The sequence below is a fragment of the Canis lupus genome, chromosome 11 (assembly GCF_011100685.1).
Source record: "Canis lupus familiaris isolate Mischka breed German Shepherd chromosome 11, alternate assembly UU_Cfam_GSD_1.0, whole genome shotgun sequence".
NCBI lineage: Eukaryota > Metazoa > Chordata > Mammalia > Carnivora > Canidae > Canis > Canis lupus.
In genome coordinates, this window is record NC_049232.1 from 12024635 (window position 1) to 12038921 (window position 14287).

Sequence of the window (14287 nt, forward strand, 5' to 3'; positions counted from 1 at the left end):
ACATATGGTTGTTTTAATGCAAGGATATTATGGTACAACTTTAAAAAAAAAAGGAAAAATTAAACTGTATTTTTGGTTTCATTTCCAAGTTATATGCAAAGCATGTTCTTTGGAAGAAACAGGCAGGCATTTAATTTACATACATATTTGGTAATAAAATGACATCCCTTATGTTTTGATGTGGTTGCTTTGACACAACACCATTGAAATGACCTCCTCAAAAGGAACAGGCCAACTGTTTCCATGACAGCAAAGAAACCCAGCAAACTACTGCCTCCCAGTGCGCAAACCTGGGAGGCTTCCTCTGCTCTCTGGTAACACATAGCTAATTGTACTTGTGGCTTTCCAGAACCAAAGCTCTCAGAACTCTCTCTCTCTCCTCCTGAGGGAACTGAGCCAAGAGATGATAACCATAGGCTGGAGGAAGTCAAGGACAAGGCCAGCGAAAATGTAGAGGAATGGATAGTATGAAGCAAAGGAAGACTTTGGATATCCCTGACATCACCTGAGTAAAGTGACTGACCTGACCTCTGTCTTTTGTGCACACACTCACACACACACACACACACACACATACATATATATTAAAAGACTTTGAAGTTCCCTTTACTGGAAGATGAGAAACTGGTGCAAGCGATGTTACAAACAGACCAGATGCCATGCACATGGGCATGGAGGGATAGCCCTACTTTCAAATTATTCATCTCTGCCCCAGGGCTGGGCTTGACAATCTAGAATTGGGCTTTTCTGAATGAAATTGTATGTGAGTGAGGTTGCTCCTGGTGCATTGTCTCGGGCAGAAATTTTGATGTCCTGGGGAAAAAAATCTCAATAAAACATTTTCTATTCTCTCTAGTTCTTTTTTCATTTTTTTTTTTTCTGTTTTCAAGAATTTCTTGGGAGACAAGTTAAAGGGTTTCAAATCTACATTGACTTAACAATAGTCTCTAGTGCCCGGCAAAAGTCACTCTAAGATACATCATTTGGTTCTGCAATTTCCTCTGACAGTGTGTGCTTCTGACTTGGAACTGACCGCAGTCCATGAGCACAGCAATGCAAAATACTCCCCTAAACTAGGTCTGAATGAATGCTTTTTAACCAGCTTTATTGGGAAATGATACACAAACAATAAACTGCACTCATTAAACATGTGCAATTCAGTGAGTCTTGACAGTTTTATGTACCTGCTACAGCACCACCATAATCAAGATATGGAATGTTTTCATCACCCTGAAGAGTCCTTATGACCTTTATTCTGCTTCCACGTCCAGGCAACCCCTGATTTGATTTTTAAGCACTAGAGCTTAGTGTGGATTTTCTATCCCTGGAATCAGGTGGTAGTGTATTATTTTGCATTTGACTTCTTTCAGCATAACTAGGCTCTGAGTGTTATCCATGTTGGTGCAAGTGGCAATAGCACTTTTCTTATTGCTGAGTGATCGCCCGTGGAATGGTAGGGTTATACTTTGTCTATCCACGGATCTTCCCACTTGTGTCACTGTTTTTCTTATCACTTAAGAGTGCTGTCTACTTCAGGGCAGGCAGAACCAGTCTGCATTTCTTCAACAAGAAAGAAATCCAGAGGTTTTAATATACGAGAATTATGAAGTGTCCCATGTGACCCATTCATTCCTTCATCTGATTCTATCTCAAAGGTATGAGGTCCTCATCCTTATGCTCAGATCTCAGTACAATCATGACACTTTTCATTACTTTTTTCATTGCCCTCTCTCTGTCTGCCCCCCACCCCACCCCTCGGCCAACAACACAGCACCTTAGCTGTGGAGCTGTGGCTGATGCAGTTCTGTCCGCAGAGAAAATACTGGCTGCCAGAATGTTAAGTCAAACCGCTCCCTAGTGCCTCATGTCTGGCTAGCTTCTAATGGCAAGAAAGTGGAGTCTGGGGTCAGGACCAAGGCAGGAAGGTGGCAGGACACCTGGAAGAGGCGCCTACCTTTGAGTGTGTTCTCAAGGACTGACCACTTATTTTGAACACACTACTTCCTTGCTCTCACATGCTTTCTCTCACGCCTTCACGACCTCCTTTAACATTTTCATGTTAACTTACTACAGTAATTGTTGAACAGGTCAAGTGCATTTCCACCTGTGCAGCAGTCCATTATACTGGCTTCTGGTTAAAACCCTTCCTTCCTTCCCACTGTAGGCTCCGTTTATCACAGCACTTACACATTTTGCCTTCTAAATGAATGAGTAGTTGATACACTAGTCTCCCTTACCAAGGAAAGCTAAGCTTGGCATTCCGCATGACCTCCAATATGGGGAAGATGCTGTCCTCAATTTAAACAGTTATGTTGGAAAGAGCAGAAAAATAAAGTCACGAGGGCAATAAAACTTGAGGACTGTGGGCTCTAGCTTGGAGTCTGGGGCCGAGTTTGGTGTGGCTAATAGACCTGCTTCGTGGGGCTAAGGTTGGCGTGAATGAAGTCAGCATGAAGCGTTTGGCCTTTGTTCTGTAGCCACAGAGAACCACAGAAATTCCGGGTACCACATCAGACAAGCTAAGTCTGCACCAAACATAGTCAAGTGTAGAGAAAAGAAGGGGGCAGCTGGGAGGCTGAAAATTATATGTTGATTTGTCAGTCTAGCCACAAATGGGCAACACAGTACCAGGGGATGATTCAATCCATCCATCCCCCCAGATTATCCCTTTGGCTGCCACTTCTCAGCATAAGGTGGCTAATATGATATGGCTTCATTTAGTTATTTCTGAAATCATATTTTGGCTAATGCAGCCAAGCCCGACAAATGAGCTGAACAAAATTAAAATACCTGAAAGAGTTGTGTTTTGATTATCTTAGGTGGAAACAAATTCATGCTAAATTCTGTCTTCAGGGATTTTTTTTTTCCAGGTCTTTTTTTTATCACTTTTTAAAGTAACAGGGTGGAATTGTAGGGCCTCAATTAAGTTTCACTATGTAAGCATGTGGATGATGTATATTCAAGTATAAACAGTTGACAAAATAAAATGGTACTCGTGGAACAATGTAATTTAAGATACTGTAAATATTTTCATTTTACATTATAGTTTTATTTTATGCTGTGCAAAACTATTCATTGAAACATTAATTCTAGTTCCAATTACTAATTGATAACAATTCTAGATTGGATTATATACACAGACATGATTGTCATCTTTTATCAGTTATTTAAGGAATGTTCAGAAAGTAATTTGGGCTCCACGATTTTTCCTTTTAGGACTGATCTGTTCTGATTACCTAATCCCAACCTAACTTTTAACCCTGGAGTTTATATTTTCTTTATTCTTATAAAAATGACACAATTGAATTTTTATTATAAAAATTCAAGCCGTTAGGAAAGTACAATGATCAGCATAAAAATTACTCCAAGATCCTTTCAATTTGACTTAAGTGGCTATCACTCCAAACATCTCTCTCCCTGTGCATGAACATATATAAATAAATAGGCATGCAGATGTTTTCATAGGAGCAAGTTTGTCATATCCAAATTATTAATACAGATATCATAGAGGCAAAAACAGAGATATTTAATTTTACTTTAATTTGACAAAAAGAAACGAAAGACAAGGTGATAGTATTCCTGAACTTTAGAAAATTATTTCTTGGGGATCCCTGGGTGGCGCAGCAGTTTGGCGCCTGCCTTTGGCCCAGGGCGTGATCCTGGAGACCCGGGATCGAATCCCACGTCGGGCTCCCGGTGCATGGAGCCTGCTTCTCCCTCTGCCTATGTCTCTGCCTCTCTCTCTCTCTCTCTCTCTGTATGACTATCATAAAAAAAAAAAATTAAAAAAAAGAAAATTATTTCTTCACTACAGAATATTTGTTTTTAGAGGGCCCACTACAGTTAAGAAACAAAGATAAGTTACCAGATTTGGGGGAAAAAAATGTAGCTCCAGATTTTAATTTTACACAGTTCTAAGTGACAGTTTATCATGACACTAAAGAATTTAGTAACATTAACATCTTTGTCCCTCACCTTCCTTTGCCAAATTTTGATAGAGTATTTTTAGATGTCAAGATGTCAATTTTTAGATGTCCTTTTTTTTTTAAAATTCTTTTCTCAAACTCCCAATTTCTAGGGTCATTTTGCTTTAGTTCTAAGCTTAACTCGATCTATTGCTAGTCTTAGAGTCAAAGCTTCAGGATTTCTGAGCTTGTCTGATTGTTTCATCTCTGCATTGCTTCTATTTTTTAAATAATGTATCCAAAGGGGATCAGAAATAGAGTGATCACAGAATTTGTTCATCAAAGGGAGACACCTTAAAAAATGCAAGAAGGAGCTATTAATACTTGTCAAGACAACAGGTATCATGGGGACTAGTTTAGGCAAAGTAGGACTTAAGATCACCCTAAAGCCAAAAGTGGTGTTTCATATGTTCTTGCTCCAACTCAGCACTTTTTTGAGGCATTTAAATGGTGCCAAAGAGTTCCTTACACAAAGAAGCACCTATTTGGGGGAAAAAGTTTGATCTAAGTAAAGGTCCAACAGCTCACTTCCAGGGGTTAATGAGTGGGCTCTAGGGAGTCCACCAATCAGTCAAAATCATATCCATATACATGTGCATTTTTCTGGAAAGATGTTCATATAACTCATTTAGATCTTCAAAGGGTCTATTGACCCTTTATGTTTAGAACCTGTACAGATTGTTGAATATCTATATACATAAAAATATATATTATATATGTATATGAAAACCAGGTAGTTATTTGTGTTTAGAAGAAAACAAAACAAAACACCCTGTCAAATCAAATGATTAAATTCTATGTTGCACTGTTAAATATAAATTTTTATGGCTGTGGGGCAGAGTTTCCGTGTATAAATTAGTATGTAAACTCCATATTTACATGGAGTAAATGTAAATCAGAAAAGTTACATTGCTGGATTATGCTCCCCTAACCTCCTAAGAATAATATCATACAAATATAATTTCACATTATTGTTACTTAGTTTTTGTTGTAGGATTAATAGAAGAAATGATCTAATGTAGAGTTTTTGACCTTTTGTAAAATTGCTAGTAATGACTTGGATTTCACTTTTCAGTGTCTCTTTCATGAAGGTTTGTACAATAACACTGAATGTTAGGAATATTTTTCCCCTTCAACCAGCTGTTACACTTCCTTCTATAAGCTCTATGGCAACCGAGTTGTACAGTTCACTGGGGTTACCTTTTAGACTGAGCTGTCAGGAAGGTCACTGAGGCTATTAAAATAGATATCCTACTCTAGGATTACTGGAACCATTTCCATTCTTCTATCAATTCCTTGGTTAATACTGAAACATTCTCTTTTTTGGTCCTTATTCTGCTGCCATTGCTTAGATGGTGGTATTACACAGCTATTTTTATTTTTTTATTTTTTTATTTTTTATTTTAATTCCAGTATAGCTAACATATGGTGTTACATTAGTTTCAAGTGCACATTATAGTGATTCAGCACTCCCGTAAGTCACCTGGTGCTCATCACAGCAAGTGCCCTCCTTAATCCCCAACACCTCTTTCACCCACCCCACTAACCATTTCCCCTCTGGCCACCATCATTGTGTTCTTTAGGCTTAAGAGTCTATTTCTTGGTTTCTCTCTCTCTCTTTTTTCTCATGTTCTTTTGTTTTTCTTAAATTTCACTTATGAGTGAAATCATATGGTATTTGCCTTTCTCTGACTGCCTTACTTCACTATTATACTCTCTAGCTCCATCCACACACTTGCAGGTGGCAAGATTTCATTCTTTTTATGGCTGAATAATATTCCACTGTATACATGTGCCACATCTTTATCCATTTATTTATCAGTGGGCCCCTGGGCTGCTTCCATAGTTTGGCTATTGTAGAAAATGATGCTATAAACATGGGGTGCATGTATCCCTTTGAATTAGTGTTTTTGTGTTCTTTGGGTAAAACACCCAGTAGTGTGATTCATGGATCATAGAATAGTTCTGTTTTTAACTTTTTTGAGGAACCTCCATACTCTTTTGCAGAGTGGCTACACCAGTTTGCATTCCCACCAACAGTGTACGAGGGTTCCCCCTTCTCCGCATCCTCTCCAATACTTGTTGCGACAGTTACTTATTTTCAGTTGTAAAAGTGAGTAGGTGGATGACTGGTCATGACACTGACTAGGAGAAAAGTTGTTAAATGTCCTCTTTCCTTTGCCATGCACAGTCCTGGCCCAGAAGATTAAACATGAAGTGTTCCTGAAGGAGAAAAGACATTAGTAAAAAGGAGGAAAAAACTGCTGCGTGGAAAATAAAATGATAATGCCAATAGTGGCCAGCAAAATGATTGGAAACATATGAAAGTTAGTGGATTCAAGTTAAAAGAAATACACACATCTGAAAGCTTTCCCTGAAGTGCTCAACCTCCTCTGTCCAGATCCAGCCCCAGTAGACTTTCCCAGGAAATCAGGAAGCAAAAGCAAATTTGTGATGAGCCCTAACAAAAGTTTATTAGGGGGCATTTAACTGCCCCACCCCATAAAACAGTTCACACCTGAAAGAGCCCTTCTGTAGATTGGGGGATTAAGTTCTTAAAGAATGTTATACTTTGATGTTAAAAAAAAAAGTAATGCCTCACCCCAGAATATCTGAAACATTGACAGGAGAACTGTTGATCTAACCATTTGCTCTGCAGGAACTTTAGACTTATCAGCTTCCTCTTTGCCTTCCTTTTGATTACAGTTTCCTGGAATCCATGGCCCTGGCAAGGCCCCAGGTAGTCAGCCCCATGCTGCAGGGCAAAGCTTCACTGGCACTGCCTTGCTGGGCTGGGGCTGTGCCGAGTCACGGTAGTGCCTTAGCCAAGAAAGGGTCTTTTACCTTTTTCGCTGGGGCACCCACCTCCTCTTTTACTTCCCCTCCAACTTCCCCACACCCACATCCATCTCAAAACACTAGAGAAAGAGGCTGAAGAGCAAACCCGTGGCAAGGAACCACGAGATGGAGATCGTTCAGCTCTCTGCAAGTTTCAGATTGACAATCCTGAAACTAATGAAAAATAAAGAGGTTCTCTTATCTCCTTTCAGACCAGCAGGGATGCATTTTTCTCTTTCCTGGTGTCTGGGTTGCTCGCTTGCACTTCCCTAGAGCAGGCTTAGGAGTAAAATGTTTAAAACCTAAGAATATGGAGTGTGTTGCAGGTTCAACTGCAGTTCAACCACAAATAGAGCATGGAGCAGGCTTTGGAAAATATAATATAGAACATCTTAGCCTTTTTATGGTATTAATTTTCTCCCACATCCCTTTAAGTTATTTTGTGCATGTCTTCTGGCCTCTACGTCTGTCTGCTTTCTTCTAATTTTTCCTTCCAAAAGAAACCTTCTGACATTGTGACATGAATGTCTTCATTAATGACCCGTGCCATTTATTTTGCTTATATGCTTGGTTAAATACTGGATTTGGCTCATACTTTTCATATGGAATATTAATATTCATTATTCTCAAAGTAGAAAGACAAGCTTCTCATGTTAAACTAAAAAAAACCTGTATTTAATTAATCTTCGAGTAAATGAACATGTAAAAAACAGTAAGAAATTGTTGGATGTTTTGAAAATTATTGCTTCTGCTTTAGCCTTTCTCTTAGGTCTTGAATTCCCCAAATATTTTTAAAGTCACTTTTCAGGCATTATTAGATCCTGTTACATGGCTAATAAAAAAGAAGGCTAAAACCTATTCAGTCATTTTTTGATGAATGTGGTTTATTGGCATAATTCAGCATAGAATAAGAGAAGAAAAACATTCTGCTTCAAATAATGTGCTTTTGAAAAAATTATTCTTTTAGGGCACCTGGGAGGCTCAGTCAGTTAAGTATCAGACTCTTGATTTTAGCTCAGGTCATGATGTCAGGGTTGTGAAATCAAGCCCCAAACTGGGCTCTGCACTCAGCTTGGAGTCTCTCTCTCTCTCTCTCTCTTTCTCTGCCCCTCTCCCCTCTCACATGCTCTAGGTAAATATATAAATAAAATATTTTAAAAATTATTTTTTAATTATTGAAGTAGAGTTGATATATGTTAAATTAGTTTCAGGTATAAAACATAGTGATCTGACAATTCTGTTTATTCCCAATGCTCATCCCACTAAGTATAGTTACCATCTGCCACAATGTTATTACAATATTACTGACCATATTCCCTATCTGTCTCATTTCAGTGACTTACTTATTTTAAAACTGGAAGTTAGTACCTCTTAATCCCCTTTACCTTATTTTACCCATCCCGCATCTACTTCCCCTCTAATAAATAATGTGTCATTTTTTTTTTCAACTGGATCATCTCAGGAGTAACTCCACTTTCCATTTTTGCTTAGTGTGTGTCAGTGGCTTTACTCACCTAGAATCTTGTCATATATGCTTGGGTATGCAGAAACCAGAAACGTGTTTCCTTCTTATTTTGATTTTGCTCTTTCCACTGCAGGTATAACCCCCATTAGCCTTAGTGAAAAGCTGGCTGACTCTCCAACATGCACACATTTTACCCTTTTTATATATACCCAAAGGAAACCACACCACCAACTTAATTTGTTTCTGTTTTCATGCCACCCAGTGCTACTTACACACTTATTGGAAAAGGTCATTTCATTCCACTGAAGTTTCGTGCAGCTCAGCTTAACTGGGTCTTCCCATTATTCGGTGAGTATTTTTCCTTAATTGAGTTACTATCATGTTCTCTGCAGTGCTAAGAGAATCCCAGATTTTTTTTTTTCCAAAAATCTCAGTAATTTTTGCTATTCTAATTCCCAGAATCCAAATCTTTTCATTGTCTGAAGATGGTTTGCCTCATACTTAGAAGACTAAATTCATCCTGTAGGAGCTCCACTTATGCCTCCCTTCTTGATCATCCATCTCTCTTTCACTTTTTCTCTATGTCCTTGGAGGCTAACATCTCCAGTTACATCCCGGGATCCCATCTCCTCATACCTCCTCTGAGACCTCGTTCTCTTACTTATTATCCCTCTTCTCTGAGTCCTAACAGGCTGTCTCTACCTCAGACACTTCTACCCCTAAAACAGCAACAAAACAGACCTTTTTTTTAAAGATTTATTTATTTGAGAGAGAGAGAGAGAGAGAGAGAGCTCGAGCAGGGGAGAGGAACCGGGGAATGAGAGAATCTCCGGTGAGTGTAGAACCCGATGCAGGGCTTGATCTCATGTCCCTGAGATCAGGGCCTGAGTGGAAACCAAGAGTCAGAGACTTAATCAAGTCAACCAGCGAGGCACCTCAAAAATGGATCTTTCTTCAACTCTACCTCTCAAATTTCCTTTCTGCAAACTTTTTGAAAGTGGATTTCTGTTCTCCTTGACCTAATCCTTAACTTCTAGCAGTTTAGTTGTTATCCTTATCTGCCATTGGAGCTAAACTCTCAAAAGTTACTGGTATATAATCTGTCGGCAACCAAATCTAGTGACTTTCCTCAACCTCCCCATTACTTAGTGTGCCATTGGACAGAACTATTGACACCACATTTCTGGAAACCAGAAGTGTGTCCAGAATTGAGTGGAGTCTTTTGTCTTCATGCCCTTTTTCTTTAATTGTGAACTTGAACCTTTATCTTTTTAGGCTGTGATTTCCCTTGACCAGTCTCTTTACTGTAGACATGCTTTCAGGACTTTACCTTCATACATTCTCTATATACTCCTTTTCTGGAATTTTCATGGTTTTAAACATCTTCTTTATGTGCATAGCTCTGAAATCCATGAATTCTGAATGGCAGGCCTCTATTTGCTATTTCAGCTGGACTATGTTTGAATTCTACTAGGTTATCAAATGCAACAGGTCCAGAACAGAATCCATTTTTTCTCCTTCCCCAACTTGCCTTTCTGTTTCCTTACCCCAGAGCCACATGGATGCTCAAGCTCTCATAGATATGGTGCCAAGACATGGTGCCAAGACAGCCCTTGATATACATTATCAGCAGACTAATTTTTTGAAGTACATTTATAAGTTAGTCCCCTATGTAACAGTTTCATATCATTTACAAGACAAAATCCAGATTTAAAAAAATATATTTTATTTATTTATTCATGACAGACAGAGAGAGAGAGAGAGGCAGAGGGAGAAGCAGGCTCTATGCAGGAGTCTGACATGGGACTTGATCCCTGGTCTCCAGGATCACACCCTGGCTGATGGTGGCACTAAACCACTGGGCCACCAGGGCTGCCCCAGATCTTAACATGGCATTCACGGTTGTTCATAGCATGGCTGCAGCTGAATCATCTGTTTCTAGTTCTCAAGGCTACACTGATCGCCAGGCAACTATTTGTTATTATTAATAAAAATATTTTATGTTAGTTGCTTTTCTCTGTATTCACCTTCAGGTTTTCATCCCTGAGGCTTCACTCACACTGTTTTCCATCTCCTGTGGATGGACGGGTGGAGGTGGGGGGCTCTTGGAGCATGGCTTGGTGGAGAAGTGGCTACTATCAACCAACTCCCAGATGCGATTGATTAACCATCCTGCCTGGGGGTGGAGCCTGGTCCATATCAAAAAAGGCCTAGAATCACAGGAAGTTGTTCAGGTGGTATACAGTGTTAGTTCTAAACTCTCCAATGACACTTGGGACTCTACTTTTCAGGAATATTGGCATACTAGACCCTGACTTTATTGAAAGGATACCTGATTTATTTCCGTAGTCTCTGCCAGTGTTGAGAATAGCCAGAAAATAAGTGATCAATAATTATTAAATGAGAAAACACATTTAAAACACATTTATAAAGTACCAATTTGTAGAATTCTGGTGATCTCTTTATTTCCTATTATCCTCCCAAGCCATCCTTACTCCCACCCCAATCACTCAGATGACACGGTTTATTATCTTAATTGCCAAAAAAGTTCAATTTATCTGGTGGTTGGAATTTTTTTAATGTGATTGTCTAGTTAATTTGAATGTATTATAATTTTAAAGTATAATTTCTGCACTTGAACTTTATCTAACAGATATTTTATATTACTTGTAGCCAACAATGATAAGGCGTCCACCAACAGTTGTTTGCTACATTTGTGGTCGTGAATATGGAACAAAATCTATTGCCATCCATGAACCACAATGTCTGAAAAAGTGGCATAATGAAAACAACTTGTTACCTAAAGAGTTAAGGAGATCAGAACCTAAAAAACCAGAAGTCAGGACCATTACTGGTAAGTTTTTGAAAAAACAAAAACAAAAACAAAAAACTTGACTGTATAAGGGGAGACTTTTCTCGCTAAACTTATAAGAGGACAGATATTCCTTTCTTAGTTATTCAAATAACTGAAATCAGCAACCTATTTCCCATTGTTACCATTAAGAAATTTAGCCCAATGTGGGCATATTTTTCAATAACACAAAAGAAACAAGAAATCCAGAAATCGATAGGCAATGCCCAGATCATTGAAATTTTGCAACTAATATTTTGTAAAGCACCGCACAAGGCAAATAAAACTCCATAAGCTGCTGTGAGTGTGGCCTCCTAACAGAGCCTTTGCTTGCTCATTTAGGGTGAGAACAAAGTAGTTCAGAGAATGTTTGCCAGGCAAACTAGGGCTTGCTCATCTTATTTCTACCATTGTCACTTTCTCAGTGGATCCCCTCAAAGGAAAATCATTCTTGGTCTTAAGAAAAGTATTATCTAATTTATTAATCCTCCTTATGTAACTAGATTTGTATAACTGGAGGGTACTCCAAGTCTTTTAGTATAAATGAGTCCTAAGTACCTTGTTAGAGATGTGACCCAAGAGAGTTCTCTAACAACCTAGAGTGGAATCTAGATTGTCATGATAAAGTTCTAAAGGCTGCTAGAATCTGACTATTCATAATCCTTGCCAAAAGTAGGAGGACTCATCATTCAGATGGGAAAAGAGCCCAAGATGAGGGGCCCCTGGGTGGCTCAGTGGTTGAGTGTTTGCCTTGGGCTCAGGTCATGAGCCTGGAGTCCTAGGATGGAGTTCCACATCACGCTCCCCACAGGGAACCTGCATCTCCCTCTGCTTCTCTCTGTCTCTAATGAATATGTAAATAAAATCTTAAAAAAAGCCCAAGATGAACACATCCATCCATAGAAATTAGAGCATTTGCCCACAAAGAAGTTTACTTTGCTGAAGCTCTCTTCCTAGAAATTCTCTGTGGGATCAAAAATCTGTTTTCTGCACTTCTGACTATATCAGCTTCTCTGCCTGAGTATAATGATCATGAGTCTAGAAAAGGAGAGAGAAACAACTGGTTTGAAGGGGGGTTCATTAGTCTGTTATTGCCCACAAGTGGAAATGGGAGGCCTTATAACCTCACTTCCCCGCAGTTTTGCTCTGGGCCCCGTGCTGTTTTTGTTTCTAAAGGCATCCTTCATCTGGAAGCAGAGAGAATTCCCATCCCATTTTCCACTCCATGACTTACTGTGGTCATGGAGTCCAAACAACCCTTCCTCCGGATCCAAAGGCAAAGCCCTACTCCAACATTTGTAACCATGTTACAAAATCATCCCCAATGAGACTCAATAAAGTGGAATGTTTGAATCCATATTACCATGTATGAGTAAGGAGAAAGTCCGTGCTGTTCTTTTTTCGATAATTTTCAAAGCTCTCAAAATACATATCGTATCCTGCAATGGAAAGTGATACTGAGTTTGTCCGAGGTTGTACTGGGGTTCATTTCCCGTGGAGCGAAATAAAGAACCTGAGGAGTAGCAGGATGGGAATCTAAAGTTTGCTATGCTTGTGTGAACCATTAGGATGAAGTCATAGGAGAATTGCCTGGGCTTTAATGAAGAAATATTTGCTGTGAAAATGACAAAAAGAAAAGTATGCAATTTATGTTTGAGTGCCTGGCTACACTTAGGGGGGGCCTATTTGGGGCGATACGAAGACACAGTCAATTTAATGTACTAAAGCCATTCTATTTAAATAAGGTTTATTAAAGCTAAATCCCACACTGTTTTTCTAAAATAAAGCCATATGCCTTTTCTCGTACTCTCTGCCAGTGAAGATTATACATCTTTCGATGTCTTCCTTGTTTTCTTAAGGACACTTCTCTTCATCTGATTAACTATTCTGTTTGCATTCTTCACTTAAATTATTTAAAGAATCTTCAAGTCTATGGCCATGAAGAGATGATAAATTTTTAGGATATCATTCATCCTAAATTCACCCTAAACTGTCAGTTTTGGCCTATTAAGAACATTCCACTGAAGGATTACAGAAGAGGAAAAACACAGATGCATGTTCTTTTCCCTTTGTCAGTTTATATTTAGAGTCAATTGAAAGAAGGCCAAAAGTTGTATTTGCAAGATAATAATGTGTAAGCAAAGATGTTAATAATTAGTAAAGAATGCATATCATAACACATAAAACAACATTTTCCCCTTTTTTAAAAATCCAAGGAGTGAAAAGTCTCCGGTTCATAGCTAACTTTTTACTCAACCCTTGAAAGAGGGAGCGGTACTCTTTTTTTTTTTTTTTTTTTTTTTTTGGCAAAAATTGTCTGATTTGTTTAAAAGCCTCAGTCAACAGGTATTTCCTGAAAATATTTTCCATAAAAAGTAGAGTATGGTTCTCCAGAACAAAAACTGATCCATTTTACCATTTTTCTTTTCTTTCCTTTTTGTTCCTTTTTTTCTTTAACTTTCCAGCTAAAGGTTTCTATGATCTCGATGCCTTAAATGAAGCTGCTTGGACCAGTGCCCTGAGCCAGTTGGTTCCCTGTAATATTTGTGGGCGTACCTTCCTGCCAGACAGGCTGATTGTTCACCAACGATCCTGTAAACCCAAAGTCGCCAAGTAAAGCCCTCTCTCCCAGCAAAAAGTGTTACAGGAATTAGATCATTTGAGAGAGATTGGGGTATGGAGGGAAGGGGGAAAAGGAGGGAAGGAGAGGAAACAAGAAACACTGGAACCCACTCAAGGTGGTCTAGTGTGGGAAGCCAGCTCAGGGCTCTGGTGGCACGAGTGTGACCGTGACCATGATGCGGTGGGCCAACGCTTTGCTTTTAACGAGTAGCTGTGTGCAGGAGCACAGACACACTGGGGGCCGTGTCACACCCCATCAGACAGAATTACAAGTGGGCTGCACCTCATCTGGGCTGGCATTGTTGTCTCCAGGAAATATCAGAGCCAACTGTTGCTGTTTTTGTTCCATTCTCTTTTCCTGAGCAAGATTTTGAATTTCACAATTAGCACCATTATTATTTGGGGAACAAGAGGTTTCAGGTGGCAATTTCAGGCAACTCCTTAGTCTCAAGAAAAACTGGATTCCTTCCCATCCCTGTGCTTTCTGAAATAATGTCCCACTCCCTGCTTCCTCTGACCCAGGGAGACGTTTTTAATTGAGCTGTT

At 39.2% G+C, this 14287-nt stretch overlaps 1 protein-coding gene across 7 annotated transcripts in view; it reads left to right on the forward strand.

Annotated features, from left to right (window-relative positions):
- Positions 1–13757, forward strand: part of LOC474655 (zinc finger protein 474) — a 53219-nt gene extending 39462 nt beyond the window's left edge. For 3 of the 7 annotated variants that reach the window (XM_038551939.1, XM_038551938.1, XM_038551937.1), the window contains 2 exons: positions 10942–11122; positions 13585–13757. In XM_038551939.1, the coding sequence (XP_038407867.1) occupies positions 10942–11122; positions 13585–13736 (333 nt within the window). In that variant the 3' untranslated portion in view covers positions 13737–13757. Of the gene's footprint in view, positions 1–349; positions 807–8530; positions 8617–10941; positions 11123–13584 lie in introns of those variants that run through there. The other 4 variants (XR_005366574.1, XM_038551942.1, XM_038551940.1 and 1 more) reach the window with 4 other exon arrangements.
- The last annotated feature ends 530 nt before the right edge of the window (positions 13758–14287 follow it).